At 43.4% G+C, this 18,219-nt stretch overlaps 1 protein-coding gene across 2 annotated transcripts in view; it reads left to right on the forward strand.

Annotated features, from left to right (window-relative positions):
* CAPSL (calcyphosine like) overlaps nt 1-17,307 on the forward strand; it is a 30,758-nt gene extending 13,451 nt beyond the window's left edge. Inside the window, exons 4-5 of one of the 2 annotated variants that reach the window (XM_038744136.1) lie at nt 88-297; nt 16,301-17,307. In XM_038744136.1, coding sequence (XP_038600064.1) covers nt 88-297; nt 16,301-16,402 — 312 coding nt within the window. In that variant the 3' untranslated portion in view covers nt 16,403-17,307. Of the gene's footprint in view, nt 1-87; nt 298-6,486; nt 6,589-16,300 lie in introns of those variants that run through there. The other variant, XM_038744135.1, reaches the window with a different exon arrangement.
* Nucleotides 17,308-18,219: the final 912 nt, after the last annotated feature.

The following is an 18,219-nucleotide window of genomic DNA, read 5'->3' on the forward strand; positions in this document are numbered from 1 at the left end:
AAAACCAACACAGTCTGGGTTTTCATAGTAAGTGGTTTCCATCTTCAGAACTGCTAATTCAGGGCCACCGCTCTCTTATTCCTGCAGCCTCCGATGTCTACGGCCAGAAAAGAGGTCATCATGCAGGCGTTCAGAAAGTTAGACAAAACGGGGGATGGGGTTATAACGATTGAGGACCTTCGAGGCGTATATAATGGAAAACACCATCCCAAGTACCAGAATGGAGAATGGACAGAAGAACAAGTGTTTAGGAAATTTCTCGATAACTTTGACTCCCCTTATGACAAGGATGGATTGGTAAGTAAACGAGCATGAATTGGAGGGAATATTCAAAATTCTATTTGGTTTCATGGCATTAAACATGAGGAAGGGCTAAAATGCTAAAGCAAATCTGGATTAAAGGCATATCTTGAATGATCAACAGATAGGAAGCAAGTGATGTTTGTCTTGTTTTCTTAATTAGTGTCTTCACCCCACCAACCAGTTTCCAGCGTTCCATGTATATGTACAGAAATAGCTTTATTACTTGTGATGTCGGTGAATGGGAGTTGCGGATAAATCAAATGTGTCAGATGTGAAGGAGACAGGGCTGCCCATCAGGGGCTTTGCGTTAGTAGAGTTGTCCTTTGGTTTGGAAAAAGACTGCTGCTGATGATGCTGAATCCAATGATAAGGCTGAGTATTTCGGGAACAGAATCACTTGCACACCCAAGATTACAATCCTAGAGCAGCTCAGAGAGAGTTACTGATCATATTAGGAGAATTGAGGGGATGCTGTTTGCCAATTAAAGAAGAACGATAATAACCAAGATAGTTTTTGTTAAGAGCTTACTATGTGTCAAGCGCTGTTCTAAATGCTGGCGTAGATACAAGCTAATCAGGTTGGACACAGTCCCGGCCCCACATGGGGCTCACAGTCTTAATGCTGTTTTACAACTGAGGAAACTGAGGCACAGAGAAGTTAAGCGACTTAGGTCACACAGCAGACAAATGGAGGAGTCAGGATTAGAACCCAGATCCTTCTGACTCTCAGGCCTATGTTTTATCCACTAGGCCACACAATGATTGGGCAGATAGGCCATGGGAAGTGCATATCCCCTGGGGAGGACTCGGACACTGGAAACTCCTTCTCCACAAGGAATTAATCTATCAACCAAGTATAGAGGCTCTCAGAGCTTTCCGACTGATGAGTTGCCAGATATCAAAGTTAGGGTCATATAAAATCTTCCTACACATCCAGCGCTTAGAACAGTGCTTTGCACATAGTAAGCGCTTAATAAATGCTGTCATTATTATTATAAAGAAGTGTGTGAGTGTATAAAAGTTTTTCCCCCACTACAATGATCTTCTGTGGCTGCGCTACTGATTCTTTTTTCCAATGCTAAACTTTCTTCTTTTCCGTAACACTCCGATTTTGTAGCCGGTGCGAGTTAAACTCCAGGCACTCTTCTTTTCCCCTGTCTCTTCAACCTCTGGAGTTCTCTGACTTGGCTAGAGAGATTAAAAGCCCATTTTAACGACTATTTGCTCTGTCTGCCATTAATTTAATGATAAGTCTTTAGTGTGTTAAATCAAGGAGTTTTTTTTTCAATGAATTAATGTAAAGAGCCAGGGCCTGGGTATCAGAAAACCTGGGTTCTAGTCCCTGCTCTTCCACATTTCTGCTGTGTGACCTTGGGCAAGTCACCTGATTTCTTTGGGATGCAGTTTTCTCATCTGTGAAGTGGGGATTCAATCCCTGTTCTCCCTCCTATTTAGACTGTGAACCTCATGCGGGACAGGGAAGGTGTCCAAACTGATTATCTTGTATCTACCCCAGCACTTAATGTTTAACAAGTACCATAAAAAACCAAACAAAAAAACCCCTAAGTATTTATCTTAAAAGGCAAAAGATGATTCAAGACCTTTTATCATTGGTTTGTATTAATTGGTTTTGATCAGTAAATCCATATTTTGGTTTTAACACTCTTTAAAAATATATATATGAGGTTGGCTCTGCCCCTAGGAAAAATTGTTGTATTAAGCGCTATGTGCCAAGTTCTGGGGTAACCACAGGATAATCAGGTGGGCCACACGGTTCCCACAGTATAAGGGGAAGAAAGAACTGGTACTGAATTCCCATTTTATAGATGAGAAACAGAGAAGTGACTTGCCCAAGGTGACACAGGAGGCAAGTGGTAGAGCCAGGATTAGAAGCCAGGTCTGATTTCCAGCCATAGTCTCTGTATACTAGACCACCCTTGTGCAAAACTGCATAATATCTTGATATTATCACCAAATTTCCTCTGGTTTTGCCTCCCAGAAACTCCCCTCCCCGCAACCCAACCCCCCAGGCAAAAAGTTTGGAGTGGACCCAATCAACTGTATTTGAGTGCTTACAGTGTGCAGAACATTCATTCATTCAATCATATTTATTGAGCACTTTGTGCAGAGCACCGTACTAAGCGCTTGGAAAGTACAATTCAGCAACAGAGACAATCCCTGCCCATAATGGGCTCACAGTCTAGAAGGGGGAGACAGACATCAAAACAAGTAAACAGACAACAATGGCATCAGTATAAATAAATAGAATTATAGATATGAGCCCATTGTTGGGTAGGGACCGTCTCTATATGTTGCCAACTTGTACTTCCCAAGCGCTTAGTACAGTGCTCTGCATACAGTAAGCGCTCAATAAATATGATTGAATGAATATATACACATCATTAATAAAATAGAATTATAAATGTACATATATACACACAAGTACTGTGGGGCAGGGAGGGGGATAGGGCAGGCGTTCTCTTTGTCATCATTATCAATGGTATTTATTGAGCACTTGCTGTGTGTACAGGGCACTATATTAGGTTCTTGGGAAGCACCTCGTGAAGCAGCGTGGCTCAGTGGAAAGAGCCTGGGCTCGGGAGTCAGAGGTCATGGGTTCAAATTCCGGCTCTGCGGCTTGTCAGCTGTGTGACTTTGGGCAAGTCACTTAACTTCTCTGTGCCTGTTACCTCATCTGTAAAATGGGAATTAAGATTGTGAGCCCCCCGTGGGATAACCTGATCACCTTGTATCCTCCCCAGCGCTTAGAACAGTGCTTTGCATATAGTAAGCATTTACAAATACCAAAATTATTATTATTATTATTGGGATAATATGATATAACAGATTTGGTAAACATGTTCCCTGTCCACAGTGAATTTACAGTCTAGAGGGGGAGACGGGCATTAGTATCATATGAGAGAAGCAGCATGGCTCCGTGGAAAAGAGCATGGGCTTTGGAGTCAGAGGTTGTGGGTTCAAATCCCAGCTCCGCCACTTAGCTGTGTGACTTGGGGCAAGTCACTTCACTTCTCTGGGCCTCAGTTCCCCCATCTGTAAAATGGGGATGAAGACTGTGAGCCCCACATGGGACAACCTGATTACCTTGTATCTACCCCAGCGCTTAGAACAGTGCTTTGCACATAGTCAGCGTTTAGCAAATACCAATATTATTATCATTAGTAGTACAAATAACTAACTTATGGATAATAATAATGATGGTATTTGTTAAGCATTACTGTGTCAAACATTTTTCTAAGCACTAGGGTAGATGCAAGCTAATAATAATAATAATGATGGTATTTGTTAAGCGCTTACTATGTGCAAAGCACTGTTCTAAGTGCTGGGGAGGTTACAAGGTGATCAGGTGTCCCACGGGGGGCTCACAGTTTTAATCCCCATTTTACAGATGAGGTAAGTGAGGCCCAGAGAAGTGAAGTGACTTGCCCAAAGTCACACAGCTGACAGTTGGCGGAGAGGGGATTTGAACCCATGACCTCTGACTCCAAAGCCCGGGCTCTTTCCACTGAGCCACGCTGCTTCTCGATCAGGTTGGACACAGTCCGTGTCCCACATGGGGCTCACGTTCTTAATCCCCATTTTACAGATAGGGTAGCTGAGGCCCAGAGAAGTGAAATGATTTTTCCCTAGACCCCACAGCAGACAAGTGGAAGAGCCAGGATTAGAACCCAAGTCGTCCACACTCTTAGGCCCATGCTCGATCCACAAGGCCACACTGAAGCGCCGCGGGACTGAGGGTGGGGTGATCATCAGATGCCTAAAGGTCACATCTCCAAGTTCACGGACAACACCGAAGAGAGGCGGAGCTGGGGAAAGGGAGACTTAATTGGGAATGCCTCTTGGAGGAACTGCAACTTTAGTCATCCCTTCCAGGCACCTCTTTCCTTCCCTCAGACTCCAAGGTGGTGGATGAGGAGCTGCCCTGGTGGAGAGGGTGTGGGCAGGAGTTGCTGGAAAAGCAGCAGGAAGAGAGAGGAACTAATAGATGTTGGAAAGTCCCGTTCAGTCAGAAAGTTCCTATCTGCGGTTGAGCCCCGGCTGCTATAACTCCTGCTGCAACCATAATAATGATGGCATTTATTAAGCGCTTACTAAGTGCAAAGCACTGTTCTAAACGCTGGGGAGGTTACAAGGTGATCAGGTTGTCCCACAGGGGGTTCACAGTCTTCACCCCCATTTTACAGATGAGGTAACTGAGGCCCAGAGACGTTAAGTGACTTGTCCAGAGTCACACAGCTGACAAGTGGCAGAGCCAGGATTTGAACCCGTGACCTCTGACTCCAAAGCCCGTGCTCTTTCCACTGAGCCACGCTGCTTCCCATCCTGCTCCCACTCCCCCATCACTCCCACCTTGGGTCAGTGGCATTGGTCCCGTCCCCCACCCCTTCACTACCAGAGATAACCTGTTCACTTTTTCACTTAGCATACTTAAAATATCCAACCGCAAATTATTTTCCCAAATTTTAATGAAATGAAGTAATTCCTCCTTCAGAATTATTTGTTTTTTTAGCTCTCCAAATCCACACCATCTATATGAGTAAACTGGGTTCCTACTGAACTATGGGGAAGAGGGGCTTTATACCATCACTCCTTGATGGTCTCACCCCAGGACCAGTCCCCTAACTTTGCAGGAGAGCCAAAACGCTTCATGTAATATCAGGGAGTGAGGTGGTGGTTGGAGGGAGTGAGGAGGAGATGGGTGGCAGTTGTGGGGTAGGGCCAGGGGACCCCAGGAGCTGCCAGGTAAATTTTAAAAGAGGAAACCCTAAAGGACACGGAGACCAAGGAAAGTGGAGATTTAAGGGAGGGGGCCCGTGGCTACTAGCTTTGATGCTGCAAGGGAATAAGAATGTTTACAGATGGATAAGGCAGATGAAAATGGAGGTTGCACATGGACAATTTTTTTGTGGTATTTGTTAAGCACTTATCTGCCAGGCACTGTACTAAGTGCTGGGGTAGATACAAGCTAATCGAGTTGGGCATGGTCCATATCCCACATGGGGCTCACAGTTTTTAATCCCCATTTTTACTGATGAGGTCACTGAGACCCAGGTAAATTGTGACTTTTCTGCTGTATGACCTTAGGCAAGTAACCAAGGCAGGATTAGAACCCAGGTCCATCTCATTTCCAGGCCTGTACTCTACTATGGATCATGTACATATGCTTAATGTTTGTTTTATAAACAAAACACCCACAAATCAACCAAACTCAGAAAAGCAGGCCATTCGGTGGTGACCCTTTCAGGACCTACTAAAAGATTTATGCACAAGTCCCTTGCCTAGCAGCTCGGAGAGCAATGGAAGTGTTTCTAATTCATGTTTTCCTACAACCAACTTGCAGCAATTCAGTGAATGGTCATTTGTTAATGGATTATTCAGGAATTTGGCTTTGTCTTTTCCTCTTCCTTCTCCTCCTCATCCTCTTTTTAACTGCTCATCAGAACTTCAGCTAGACTTGGGTAAAAATTATCTTGAACTAAAATTCAAGATAAACCATTTTTTGAATTGCTAACATGTCACGTAAAACGTTTCCTGGGGGAGAGCCTCTTCTTTGGAATGGGTTTATGGATCATCTGAATCTTTCCAAGAAATGCTCTTTTCCTGAGGAAGAGCGATTTGACTTCCCTCTGAATTTCTAGGGAGGGTTACCAGGAAAGCTTTTTTGAAATAAGGAAAAGGGAGAAATGCCTATCTATTTGTTTCTGAGTTCTCAGACCTGAAAGCCAACCTTTCCAAAACAGAAAACCCCTCTCCAATTCTCATAGCTACATAGCCATGTACTGTTGATCTTTGACACCTAATGACAAGAATAGACTGTAGCAATCAAGCTAAATAGTCTTGATTTGACTTTCCCTTGTGCCTCTTAAACAAATGAGGGTTTGATTCTGAAGTCAGGTGAAACCTTTTTCTCTTTGTCTTGGTTGGTTTGGAAATTTTCTGATTTTTCTGCAAGGCTTCCTCCTCGTGGAAAGAGAGTTTTATTTTCCTTGCAACTCTTGCCCTCAACCCCCGGGCTTTGGTTTTATTTCAGGTCCGTTTCTCAGGTGGGCCAAAATCTCTGAATGTCTCTGACTTTAATTTGACTTCCATTTCCAGGGCCCTAGTGATCGAAGGATGGCGAATGAAGGTTTTCCTTCTCTGTTTGGAACTCTTCTGTTCTAGGTGACGCCTGAAGAATTCATGAACTACTACGCGGGAGTCAGTGCCTCGATAGACACCGACATCTATTTTATCATCATGATGAGAACGGCCTGGAAACTCTAGTCAATGTAGGAATTAGGGGACTCAAGTCCTTGTTTCCAGCTGCTTCACTGCATCTGATTAAACACAGGCTCAACCCTGAGATCATGCTTGCTTTAACATCCATTCTCTAGTCAATCTGCAGTACTTTTCATCAGTGGTATTCATTGAGTGTTCACTGTGTGCACAGCATTGTACTAAGTACCGTACAATACAACAGAACTTATTGAGCACACTGCAGGTGCATGTACTAAGTTCCTGGTGGACTTGAAAAAGATACAAAAGGAGGTCTCTGCTCTCCCAGGCTTAAAATCTAATTATTTTGTTTCTGGGTTTTCAGGACTGAGATTTAGCCTTTTAAGAAAACCACCTTCTTCACGCTCATGCTGACGGTTCAGATACTATTCAATCTCAGGTGTGCACTAGGCTGGTTATGGCTCACTGTCAGTGTATTGATGGCAAGAAACTATGCATTAGACACCTCCAGAGGTACCCTCAAAACACCGTGCCTCAGTGAAACGAGCACGGGCTTGGGAGCCAGAGGTCATGGGTTCTAATCCGGCTCCGCCATTTGTCAACTGTGTGACTTTGGGCAAGTCACTTAACTTCTTTGTGCCTCAGTTACTTCATCTGTAAAATGGGGATTAAGACTGTGAGCCCTACATGCGACAACCTGATCACCTTCGTGGCTCAGTGGAAAGAGCCCGGGCTTTGGAGACCAAGGTCATGGGTTCAAATCCCGGCTCTGCCACTTACCAGCTGTGTGACTTTGGGCAAGTCACTTCACTTCTCTGGGCCTCAGTTCCCTCATCTGTAAAATGGGAATGAAGACTGTGACCCCCCCACCATGGGACAACCTGATCACCTTGTAATCTCCCCAGTGCTTAGAACAGTGCTTTGCACACAGTAAGTGCTTAATAAATGCTATAATTATTAATTATTATTATTATCTCCCCAGCGCTTAGAACAGTGCTTCGCACATAGTAAGCGTTTAACAAATCTCTAAAGAAAGCATTAATCAATCCATCAGTGGTAATTACTGAGTGCTTACCTTGTGATGAGCATTATGCATTTAGGAATACAATGAAGTATAGGTGGAAACAATCCCACTGGACAAGGCGCTTTATATTATTCAACCATATTGAGCGCTTACTATGTGCAGATCACTGTACTGAGTGCTTGGGAGAGTAAAATACAACAATAAAACAGATACATTCCCTGCTCAAAATGAGCTTACAGGCTAGAGTGGGGATTGTAAATATTTTAAGTACTCAACAGCTTTTTGAAGGAAGACTTTTCCCTCAATAATAAGGTGTCAGTCAGTCCCAAACTGCCGTTTGAAAAGAGCCATCCCAGGCCCCCTTTATCACTGTGAAAGATGAGTGCCTCAGCCTCTGCTGTTTTGTAGAAAAATGTTATTGCTTTGTAGTCATCTCTCTCCCTGTGTGGTTTGGGTGGGTCTGAGACCAACAAACAGAATTGATTAATGTTTGTTCTGCCGAAAATTCTCCTATTGCTCCATCAGAGCTCCCTTTTAGAGTTGAGCAAGAGTTCTCGTTTGCCTGAGTTACTGAGATCTTATTTTGGAGATGTTTAGAATGAGGCTATTTATCTTTGGAGATAGCTAGGAGATAGCTGAGAGTCTCGTTGTTTCTTTCCGAAGAACAACTGTGGCTGACTGGGGGGAGGTTGATTTAGGATTCTCCATCTTAGTCCAGGAACCAGTCTTCTGATGGCCTGGGAAGTTGATCTGGAGTTTGTGTGATATTTCTGTCACTGTTAAGGTTAGGTGGCCAGCTTGTACCTATTAGGCTTCATGCTACTATGGTCAAAGATTGCCCCAAGAATTTGCAGCCATCTTCCCATGACTCTTGGATTTGGAACTCCTGAAAGGCATGAGCAGCCCTTAGGCTCTAATCCTGGCTCCACCACTTGTCTGCTGTGTGACCTTTATCACGCCACTTCACTTTTCTGGGCCTCAGTTACCTCATCTAGAACATGGGAATAGTACAGGGCTTGGAAAAAATCATGGTAAAAAAATAACATTATTATTATTTAGCCAGTCTTCTACCCTTAGGGTTGAAAGCTCGAGCTTGGTGAATGCCAAATTCTTCAGCAGTGTGGCCTAGTGGAAAGAGCATGGCTTGGGAGTCAAAGGGTTCTCTAATGCTGACTCTGCCACTTGTCTGCTGTGTGACCTTGGACAATCAATCAATTGTATTTATTGAGAGCTTACTGTGTGCAGAGCACTGTACTAAGCACTTGGGAAGTAAGTCACTGTGTTTCTCTGTGCCTCAGTTCCCTCATCTGTAAAATGAGGTGCAGTACTTGTGCTCCCTCCTATTTAGACTCTGAGTCCCTTGTGGGCCCTGATTACAGTGTACATACCCCAGTGCTTAGTACAGTGCTTAGCACATAGTAAACACTTGACAAAAGCCACAGTTTTTATCATTGCTATCGCTCCTTTTATTTTGTTAGTATGTTTGGTTCTGTTCTCTGTCTCCCCCTTTTAGACTGTGAGTCCACTGTTGGGTAGGGACCGTCCCTATATGTTGCCAACTTGTACTTCCCGAGTGCTTAGTACAGTGCTCTGCACACAGTAAGCACTCAATAAATATGATTGATTGATTGATGGAAATGCTGATTGCTCAGGCCCAACCTCTGTTTTAAACAGGTAATGAGTACTCACTCTGTAAAGGTTTCAACAGCAACAGAAGTTGTACAGCAGAATTTTAAACTAGATTATCATCGGTGGAATTTGAGTACTTTGTTCAGAGCACTGTACTAAGTGCTTGGGAGAGTACAATACAAGAGTTGGTAGACAGGGTCTCTGACCATGAGCTAGGAAGTTCCACCGATGCCAAATCTGGAACTTTGTTCCTCAATAGATCAATAATAATAATAATAATAATAATGGCATTTATTAAGTGCTTACTACGTGCAAAGCACTGTTCTAAGCGCCGAATAGGGATCGTCTCTATGTATTGCTGACTTGTACTTCCCAAGCGCTTAGTACAGTGCTCTGCACACAATAAGTGCTCAGTAAATACGATTGAATGAATGAATCAGTGGTGTTTATTAAGTGTCTGAGTGCCAAGCACTGTAATAATAAAAATAATGGTATTTGTTAAGTGCTTACTATGTGCCAGGCCCCGTACTAAGTACTGGGGTAGATTCAAGATTATCAGGTTGGACACAGTCCCTGTCCCTTATGGGCTCACAGTCTTAATGCCCATTTTACAGATGAGGTAACTGAGGCACAGCGAAGTTCATTCATTCATTCAATCATATTTATTGCGCGCTTACTGTGTGCAGAGCACTTGGGAAGTACAAGTTGGCAACATATAGAGACGGTCCCTACCCAACAGCGGGCTCACAGGCTAGAAGGGGGAGACAGACAACAAAACATATTAACAAAATAAAATAAATAGAATAAATATGTACAAGTAAAATAGAGCAATAAATAAGTACAAACATATACAGGTGCTGTGGGGAGGGGAAGGAGGTAAGGCAAGGGGGATGGGGAGGGTTAAGTGATTGTCAAGTTAAGTGATTGCCCAAGGTAACAAAGCAGACAAGTGGCAGAGCTGGGATTAGAACCCAGGACCTTCTGACTTCTGGGCCCATGCTCTATCCACTAGGCAACACTGCTTGGTGATTACAACAGAAGCAAGGCAGATGTTCCCTGCCCTTAAAGGAGCTAATGACTCAAAGGGGAATACAGATGAGAACTGATTGCAAATAGTAGGAAAAGGAGGAAGAACAAGGATATAGCAGGAGTACGTTAGGAGAAAATACCTGAATTTACCTGAGAAATACCAAGGACCTCTCTGATCCTCCTCCTATTTTCCTCAGCAGCTTCTCTGTGGGTGGGCTGTCCACTCATCCCTTCCTGGGAGCTCATTCTGATGAATCTTCAGCTTCCATAATAATAATAATAATAATAAATTGTGGTATTTGCTAAGTGCTTACGATGTGCCAGCACTGGAGTAGATACAAGGTAATTGCTTTGGACACAGTCCCTGTCTCCCCACATGGGGCTCACAGTCTTAATCCCCATTTTACAGATGAGGGAGATGTGGCCCAGAGAAGTGAAGTGACTTTCCCAAGGTCACGCAGCTGATCTGGGATTAGAACCCAGGTCCTTCTGGCTCTCAGGCCCGTGTTCTATCCACTAAGCCACGCTGCTTCAGTTGGTTGTTTCACTGATGTCGTCAAGAGAGTGACTCAAGCCAAAGAGTTTTCCCTCCTGAAGAGTTAGTTGTTTATCTGTTCTGGAAACTTCTGGGCCTTTCCCCCTCATTCATGTGTGAGGCCCGTCTCCCAGGCTATCACGGCCTGCCCACAGAACATGGGTCCGTGAGTGGATCGGGGCACTGCCAGCTTGGTTCTAGGCACACGGCATAGGTGCCAACTTTTTATTTAGCCTGCAGGATGTAAAGGGGCCAGGACTTTAGGTGGTTTGGGAATCAATCAGTGGTATTTATTGGGTGCTTTCCGGGTGCAGAGCCCTTGGGAGAGTACAATATAACAGAGCCGGTAGACACCTTCCCTGCCACAATGAGCTGACAATCTAGAGAAACTGGGAAGGGTAGAGTTCAAAGAGCTGATGGGCCACAAAGCCACTCTTGGGGGGGGGTCTTCTCAGTACTGATTGAAAACTCCCGTGTCTTGTCAGAGATTTGGAAGGAGTGAGACTGGGAGTCCAGCTTAAAAAGCTCTGGGGCATGGAGGGGTATCGTCCCTGGGTCCCCACAGATTTAGGACCTTAGTTCTAGTGTTTCCACTGCTGGCTAGACTGAGCTACCCGGAAGATGAGGAGGAGGAAGCAGGGGATATCAGCTTCATCTTCCTCAGAAGGGCTTTCTGTGTACTGGGGCCAAGGGGCATCTTTATCAGATTTCAGCTCAGCAGGGTTTTGGTGCTGCTTTGATGGATTGAAGCCCCTTGCCTGAAACGCAGCCTGCCAGTCAGGTTCCTAGCAGAATCAGATACTGAGTTCTCAGCCCGAAGGACGAGAGAGAGGTTAGTGATTGTTCTCAATAGCCCCAGTTTTTTTCTAAAATATGGGCTTTTTATTGTTTATTCATGATTGAGATTGTTTAGATTACATCCTTTTTCTGAACAGTCGCAAGCCACCCGTTCAGAAAATATTCATATAAACTACTGGAAAAAAACCCAGCAAGGGAGCCTTCTCGGAGGTCCACACAGACTCAATATTTAACCGAGGAAGCAGTTATGTAAACAAGGCAAATTAGTGGCCACATTTGTCACCCTACTGAAGCAGCTGGGTGCGGGGCAAATGTGAGTGTCTGGGACTTAGCCAGACCAGAACACTTGATCCCCTCCCCTGACAAGAATCAGCCTGGGGATCTATTGGGTGAGTCCATGGGTGATAGCCTGGGAGACTGGCCTCACACATGAAGACAGAGGATCTCTGAGATAACCCAGATCCAGACCATTTCAGAACCTCTGAGATGCCTCTAGCACAGCAGCATAAACTGAACTGTAGAGGAATTGGTGTGATTTGATATCTGTCCTTCGACCTCAAAATCTGTGGTCTGAAGGGATAGATTGAATGTTTCTGCCTCATCAACTGGATTTCTGAGCATAACCAACCCAGTGCCCTGAAAACACCATTTGAGTTGTAGATGGCAATTTGAAAGCAAACTGTTTGGTCCTGGTTGTTTCTGAAGCAGTGATTCCTAACATGTGCAACACCCTGGAGGTGGGGCTGAGGGTACCCGTTCCTGACATCTTGGACTTTTTGGTGACCAAGGAGAGCAGTAATTGATATAAATTAAAGAAATGCCCCGTAGACACTAGAAAAGCACAATTTGTCTAAGATTTCCTCCTAACTCAGGATGGAAATAATTTCAATGAAGAGGTTTGCAGTCCCCTCAGACTGGAATCTGTAATAATGGAGCTATTTATTAAGCATCTACTATGTGCCAAGCACTGTATTAAGCCCACACGGGGCTTACAGTTTCAGGTGGAGTCTGTGAGGAGGAGAGTTGAGAAACTATCTGGAAAATTCATTCATTCATTCAATCGTATTTATTGAGCGCTGACTGTGCAGAGCACTGTACTAAGCGCTTGGGAAGTACAAGTTGGCAACATATAGAGATGGTCCTTACCCAACAGCGTTGAATCGGTGCAGACACCCAATCTAGATCATTCAAGATAATTTCAGCAAATGTCAGGGAATCCATGACTTGGGCCATTTACTTTTCAATTTGCCACTTCACTTTTTTCTGGAACTTATTTGAGTTGTGAAAAATCCAAAGTGGGCTGGCTGTGTTTCCAATAACTAAATAGCAGCTGTGATCTGCCGTGCTAGTGTTTAATCAGGTGCAGTGAAAAGTGTTCCTTTAAGCCTCCTCCTCCTCCTCACTTGTGTGTGTTTCCAATATTAACTTTTTAAAATTCTACTAACACGCCTCCAGACAATATACCTTTCTGAAACAAATATTTCTTTGGCTGCAGGGTGAAAACTTTCACCGTTTCCCAAGATGGAGAATAAATTATGATTTCTGGATTATTTTTCTTTCTTCACTGTTCCTGCAAGAGAGGGTTGCGCTGCCTGCCTCAGCAAGATTGTTTTCAATGCTAGAAATCTGAGCATGTTTATCATTCAAAGGAAAAAAGTATCTAGAGTGGGAGGCAAAATTAAAGGATTCTGTTTTTTCTGTGTGCTGTTAGAATGTCAAATCAGGCCAGCTGAAAAAGGGCCTCCCTGAAACAGCTGCCCACTTTTAAAGGTGGCTGCTTATGTTTTTAAATATGAAAAAAACAACACAGAATCAGTAGAACGAACACCTTTTGATCTTTAAAGTGCTGTTAGGGGAGGGACTCCTGGTGAGAGGTTTAATACGCAAATTAATGACTCTGGACTGTGAGACAGGCACGCATGGGTTTGGTTTATGGGGCCTTCACAGTTAATGTGGTGAGAGGCTGTGGTGAAACAGCCCACCTCTACGTGAAGGCTGCCAGCCTTCCCTCCTCCCTCGTCCTCACACCTGTCTCACAAACTCTTTTCTCCTTTGAAAGAGGCTGGAAGATATGGTGCGGGGGGCAAAAAGCCCTACTGAAAATGTGCTCAGACCGGTTTCCAAAGTAACTGACAGAAAGGTACATTGTTCTGGGGGGGCGGGGAATCTATCAAAACAACTGATTTTTTTTCCTTTCCACAGCAGAATTTGGAAGATAATTCATCACCCACTAAAAGTGCTTTATTTTCCTAACAGACAGACCAACATAGAGCTGTCCTGGAAAAACACTAATAAAGTTTCTGTATTTACAAACACGTATAGTAAGTATTGCTCTGTGGCATGCCTTCCTCAAAGCTAGCGGGTTCGTCGTACAGATCTAGAACCGGCTGGCTCTCCAAAGACGCAAACCACCTCCCACGTAAATGGACCTACATCATAATTACTCACCTGAGATGGAGTCCTGGGCCTTTTCATTAGATCCAGTGACAGATCTGACGCAGCACGACCTGCTCTGGGGCCGGAGGATTGAAGCAAAATGTGAAATGATGGATCAAGATGTGGCGTCTCTTCTCTTTTTTTTCCCCCCTCTCTTTCCCTTTTTAACTTTTGATTTTCCTTGAGTGGTATAGGTTCCGTGGACAACTTCATGACACGCCTGTGGGCTTTAAAGAGCAACTGACTCAGAGAGCCGGAGCCACAATGCAGCCCTGTTCTGTGTCAGAAAAGAGAGTCTAAAGTCACACACGCAGAAAGAGACGTTTAGGTCCAACCCTTACAGAGCCCCCTTTCCAAATGATACAAATGCCCGTTCTTCACAGCTGGAGGAAAAACCCAAACACAGGTTCAGCTGTAAGTTACCTAGTTGAGCAGAAGCTGACCCAATCAGTATACACTTGAAGATGTAGCCCAGATGACTACTGTTGCTCTGGAAGAATAGTAACTGAATGGTCAGTGAGCTTCCAGGTCAACTAAGTGACTCTTTCACTATAGTAGTGCTCAAGAAAGTCAGGAAGATGGCATCACTATAGTTATATGGCTCAAGAAAGCCAGGAAGATGGCAGGAAGCAGAGATGCCATTTACCTTTTTTTCAATGGAGTCAGAAGTCATGGGTTCAAATCCCAGCTCTGCCAACTGTCAGCTGTGTGATTTTGGGCAAGTCACAACTTCTCTGTGCCTCAGTTCCCTCATCTATAAAATGGGGATTAAGACTGTAAGCCCCATGTGGGACAACCTGATCACCTTGTGACCTCCCCAGCACTTAGAACAGTGCTTTGCACATAGTAAGTGCTTAATAAATGCCAATATTATTATTATTATTAGGTATTTCTTGAGTGATTACTGTATGCCAAGCACTGTACTAAGTACTACGGGAGAGACAAGATAATCAGAATGGCCACAGACCTTGTCCACGTGGGGCTCACAGTTTTTATCCTCATTTTTCTGATGAGGTAACTGAGGCACAGAGAAGTTAAGTGACTTGCCCAAGGCCACACAGCATGCAAGTGGTAGAGCTGGGATTAGAACCCAGGTCCTCTGATTCCAAGGCCTGTGTATGCTGGTTCTCTAACTTCTCTTACTACCTTATCTGAGCAACGACATAGGGGTCATGGTTTGTGACTGAATTCGGCCTGATTAATTTGTATCTACCTCAGCACTTTGAATGGTGCTTGATACATAGTAAGCGCTTAAAAAATACCTTAAAAAATTGGCTCATACGTGCCCGACTCCCTGTTTTCCCGTAAGATTTCCAAGAGTTTATGGGAATTCCAAATAGGCCAAATAGCTTGATAGGAGTGCATAATGAATTATTTCACAATGGATGAACTGAGCCAAGAATCCATTGAGTAGTCCCCTGTTTAAAATGAAGATTTTTTTTTTTTTTTCATTCAATTTGACATTCACACAGAATATACTGGATCCCTGTTGTAATTTTCAGGGAATTGTTTAGCTCATGGACTTATAAGATGTAAAAAGTCCATAGTAGGACTGTTCTTAAGAGGTTCTGAAAATATATTTTCCAGCTCTTCGTGGCATTTATTTTAAAATATGATATATTGCTGCAGAATACAAAACAATTATGCTTAATAGTACATAACAGGTGGCCCCTGACAATGTCAATTATCCAGGTAATATATTCATATATATAATATGCTTGTGTTCACTGTATGCATAATTGAATCTAGTAACTCTTTCATGTCTCTGTTATTCATAATTATTTTGGCATCTGGTATTAATGTGGATTACAATATGTTCCAATGAGGACATTTCTGATTGAAGAAATTTTAACCAACTAAAGAAGTTTAAGGCACCAACTATTTGACTATGAAGAATTAACTGTCTTTGTAGCAGCAGTTTGAAGTATTTCCAAATGTATTTCCTCTCCCGAATGTATCGCACAACATAACTCTAAGGAATGGAAGTGGAATTATTTTGGAATCATTTTTAAATCTTGGTTTTGCAATCTTTGAGTTGCTGATGTTGATTTTCTATTGCAAGGGATGCGGTGCTATTTAAATCAAACTTTCTCATGGGTGATTTTTAAGATCCACACTTGCTATCTATCCTAAAATTTAGATTTGAATTTGGGACAACTACCTTGCTTTACCCAAAAAGTAATGAATTTGTCATCTGAATTTTCGGGTTGGGATTTGAAGCCCTTTAGGAGGTCTTTGGGCCTTTTAGCATTTTTTTTTCAGTCATGTTGACAATGTCTCTCTTCCTCTTTCTTTTGCTGTGCATTTAGGTTACAAAAGAAGAGTTTTTGGAGTATTACTCCGGCGTCAGTGCTTCCATCGATTCTGATGTCTACTTCATTTTAATGATGACAAACTCTTGGAATTTATGACTTTGGCTATTGCTGCTGCTTTGGGGAATCTGGGATTGAACACCGGTGGGGTAGTTTTGAAAGGAATGCAAAGAACGGATTTGGAGATGTGTACGAGCAAAATTTTCTGATTTGGACTCGGTCAAATGGAAGTGACCAGCCTGGTCCCACATGTTTTTACCAATGTCCCAAAAAATGTTATTAGACCAGGGCAGAGAACCAGCTTGAATGGTCAGTTATTTCTGGGTACGGGCCCAATCTGTCATGAGCAGTTGCTGCTACTTAGGTCCAGTTTTCTCCCAGAAAACGCAACTGAATCTTGGCTCCCGTCCCACGACCACTTCAAGTTTTCCTCCCTTTGAGGCCTGTGGGACTCAGCGATCAGAGGAAACAGGGGGCAGGGGTGACATATATCTACGTGATTGACAGCCTGCCCTTGGGGCATTTCTAAAACCCCTTCCTGGTGGATGGGGGGCTTTATGGTCCCCAGGCTAGCTGTGGGGGATGAGGAGACCCCACAGAAGAGTTTACTCTAGTGGATAATTGGATGGTCTCCAGAACAAACACCCAGCCTTCATCAGTTCAATCAATCACAACGGAATTTATTGAACATTTGCTATGTGTCGAACACTGTACTAAGTGCTTGGGAGAGTAAGTACAACAGAATTGATAGACATGATCTCTGCCCTACACTGGCTTATAGGTTAGCTCAATCTGCCTGGCTCGGAAATTCAGTCTTGTTGTCCTGGTCTTTCTCTAGCCTGCTTATGTGTCAGAGAAAATTTAGATTTTTTCACCAACCCCTTCTCCTCCAACCCCTGCTACTCCAATAACAAACTAGCCCATGCCATCACTCAGTGCTTAGATGCCTCCCTGAATCCCTGCAGTTTTACTCAATAGCTGGGCTCAGCTTGTAATTTTCAAAACTTTCCATTCATTCAAAGAAGATTTTCAAAACAATGTTCATTCTAGTTTTATGGTAATAATAATTGAAATGTTTTTAAGCAATTACAAGGCAGTCATTTGGGGACATGATAATTAAGTTTAGCTTTATTTTCTGTGGTTCTTTCACATTGTTCTCCTTTAATGGGGAAGTGTTGGCATTGATTTCTAAGCAGTCATAATAATAATACTATTTAAGTGCTTACTATATGCATCAAGCACTATCCTATGTGCTAGGGTAGATACAAGTTAATCGGGTCAGGAACAGTCCCTGTCCACATGAAACTCACAGTTTGAGGAGGGAGACCAGGTATTCAATCCCCACTTTAGAGATGAGGAAACAGGGACAGAGAAGTGAAGTGATTTGCCTGAGATCACACAGCCGACAAGTGGTAGTTCTGGGACTAGAACCCAGGTCCTCTCTTTCAACTAGGCCATACTGCTTCTCACATATAATCTACCTAGGAATTTCCTTATCTGCAGGCAGGTAACCATTACTGTCCTTCAGGGGAAAAAATTCATAAAAGAGAACTACTAATTTAATGGTTTGCACCTTGAGATTCCCATCACTTTTATCCTTCATGGTCTTTATTGAGAGTCTCCTCTGTGCAGAGCATGGTACTGAGCCCTTGGGAGATAGAAGAAATGGTATCTGCCCTCAAGAAACTTACAATCTAATCAATGGTATTTATTGAGGGCTACTATGTGCAGAGCACTGTACTAAGATCTTAGGGAAGTACAATCCAACAATTAGCAGACACCTTCCCTGCCACTAATGAGCTTACAGTATAGAGTGGGGAAACAATAAATTTAATAAAGGAAACTAGCAGACACTCTTACTATATACTTTAGAGCTGAGTAGATATACCCTTCTGGACGTTAAACTCTTATTATTG

This window comes from Tachyglossus aculeatus, chromosome 3 (assembly GCF_015852505.1).
Source record: "Tachyglossus aculeatus isolate mTacAcu1 chromosome 3, mTacAcu1.pri, whole genome shotgun sequence".
NCBI classification, from domain to species: Eukaryota; Metazoa; Chordata; class Mammalia; order Monotremata; family Tachyglossidae; genus Tachyglossus; species Tachyglossus aculeatus.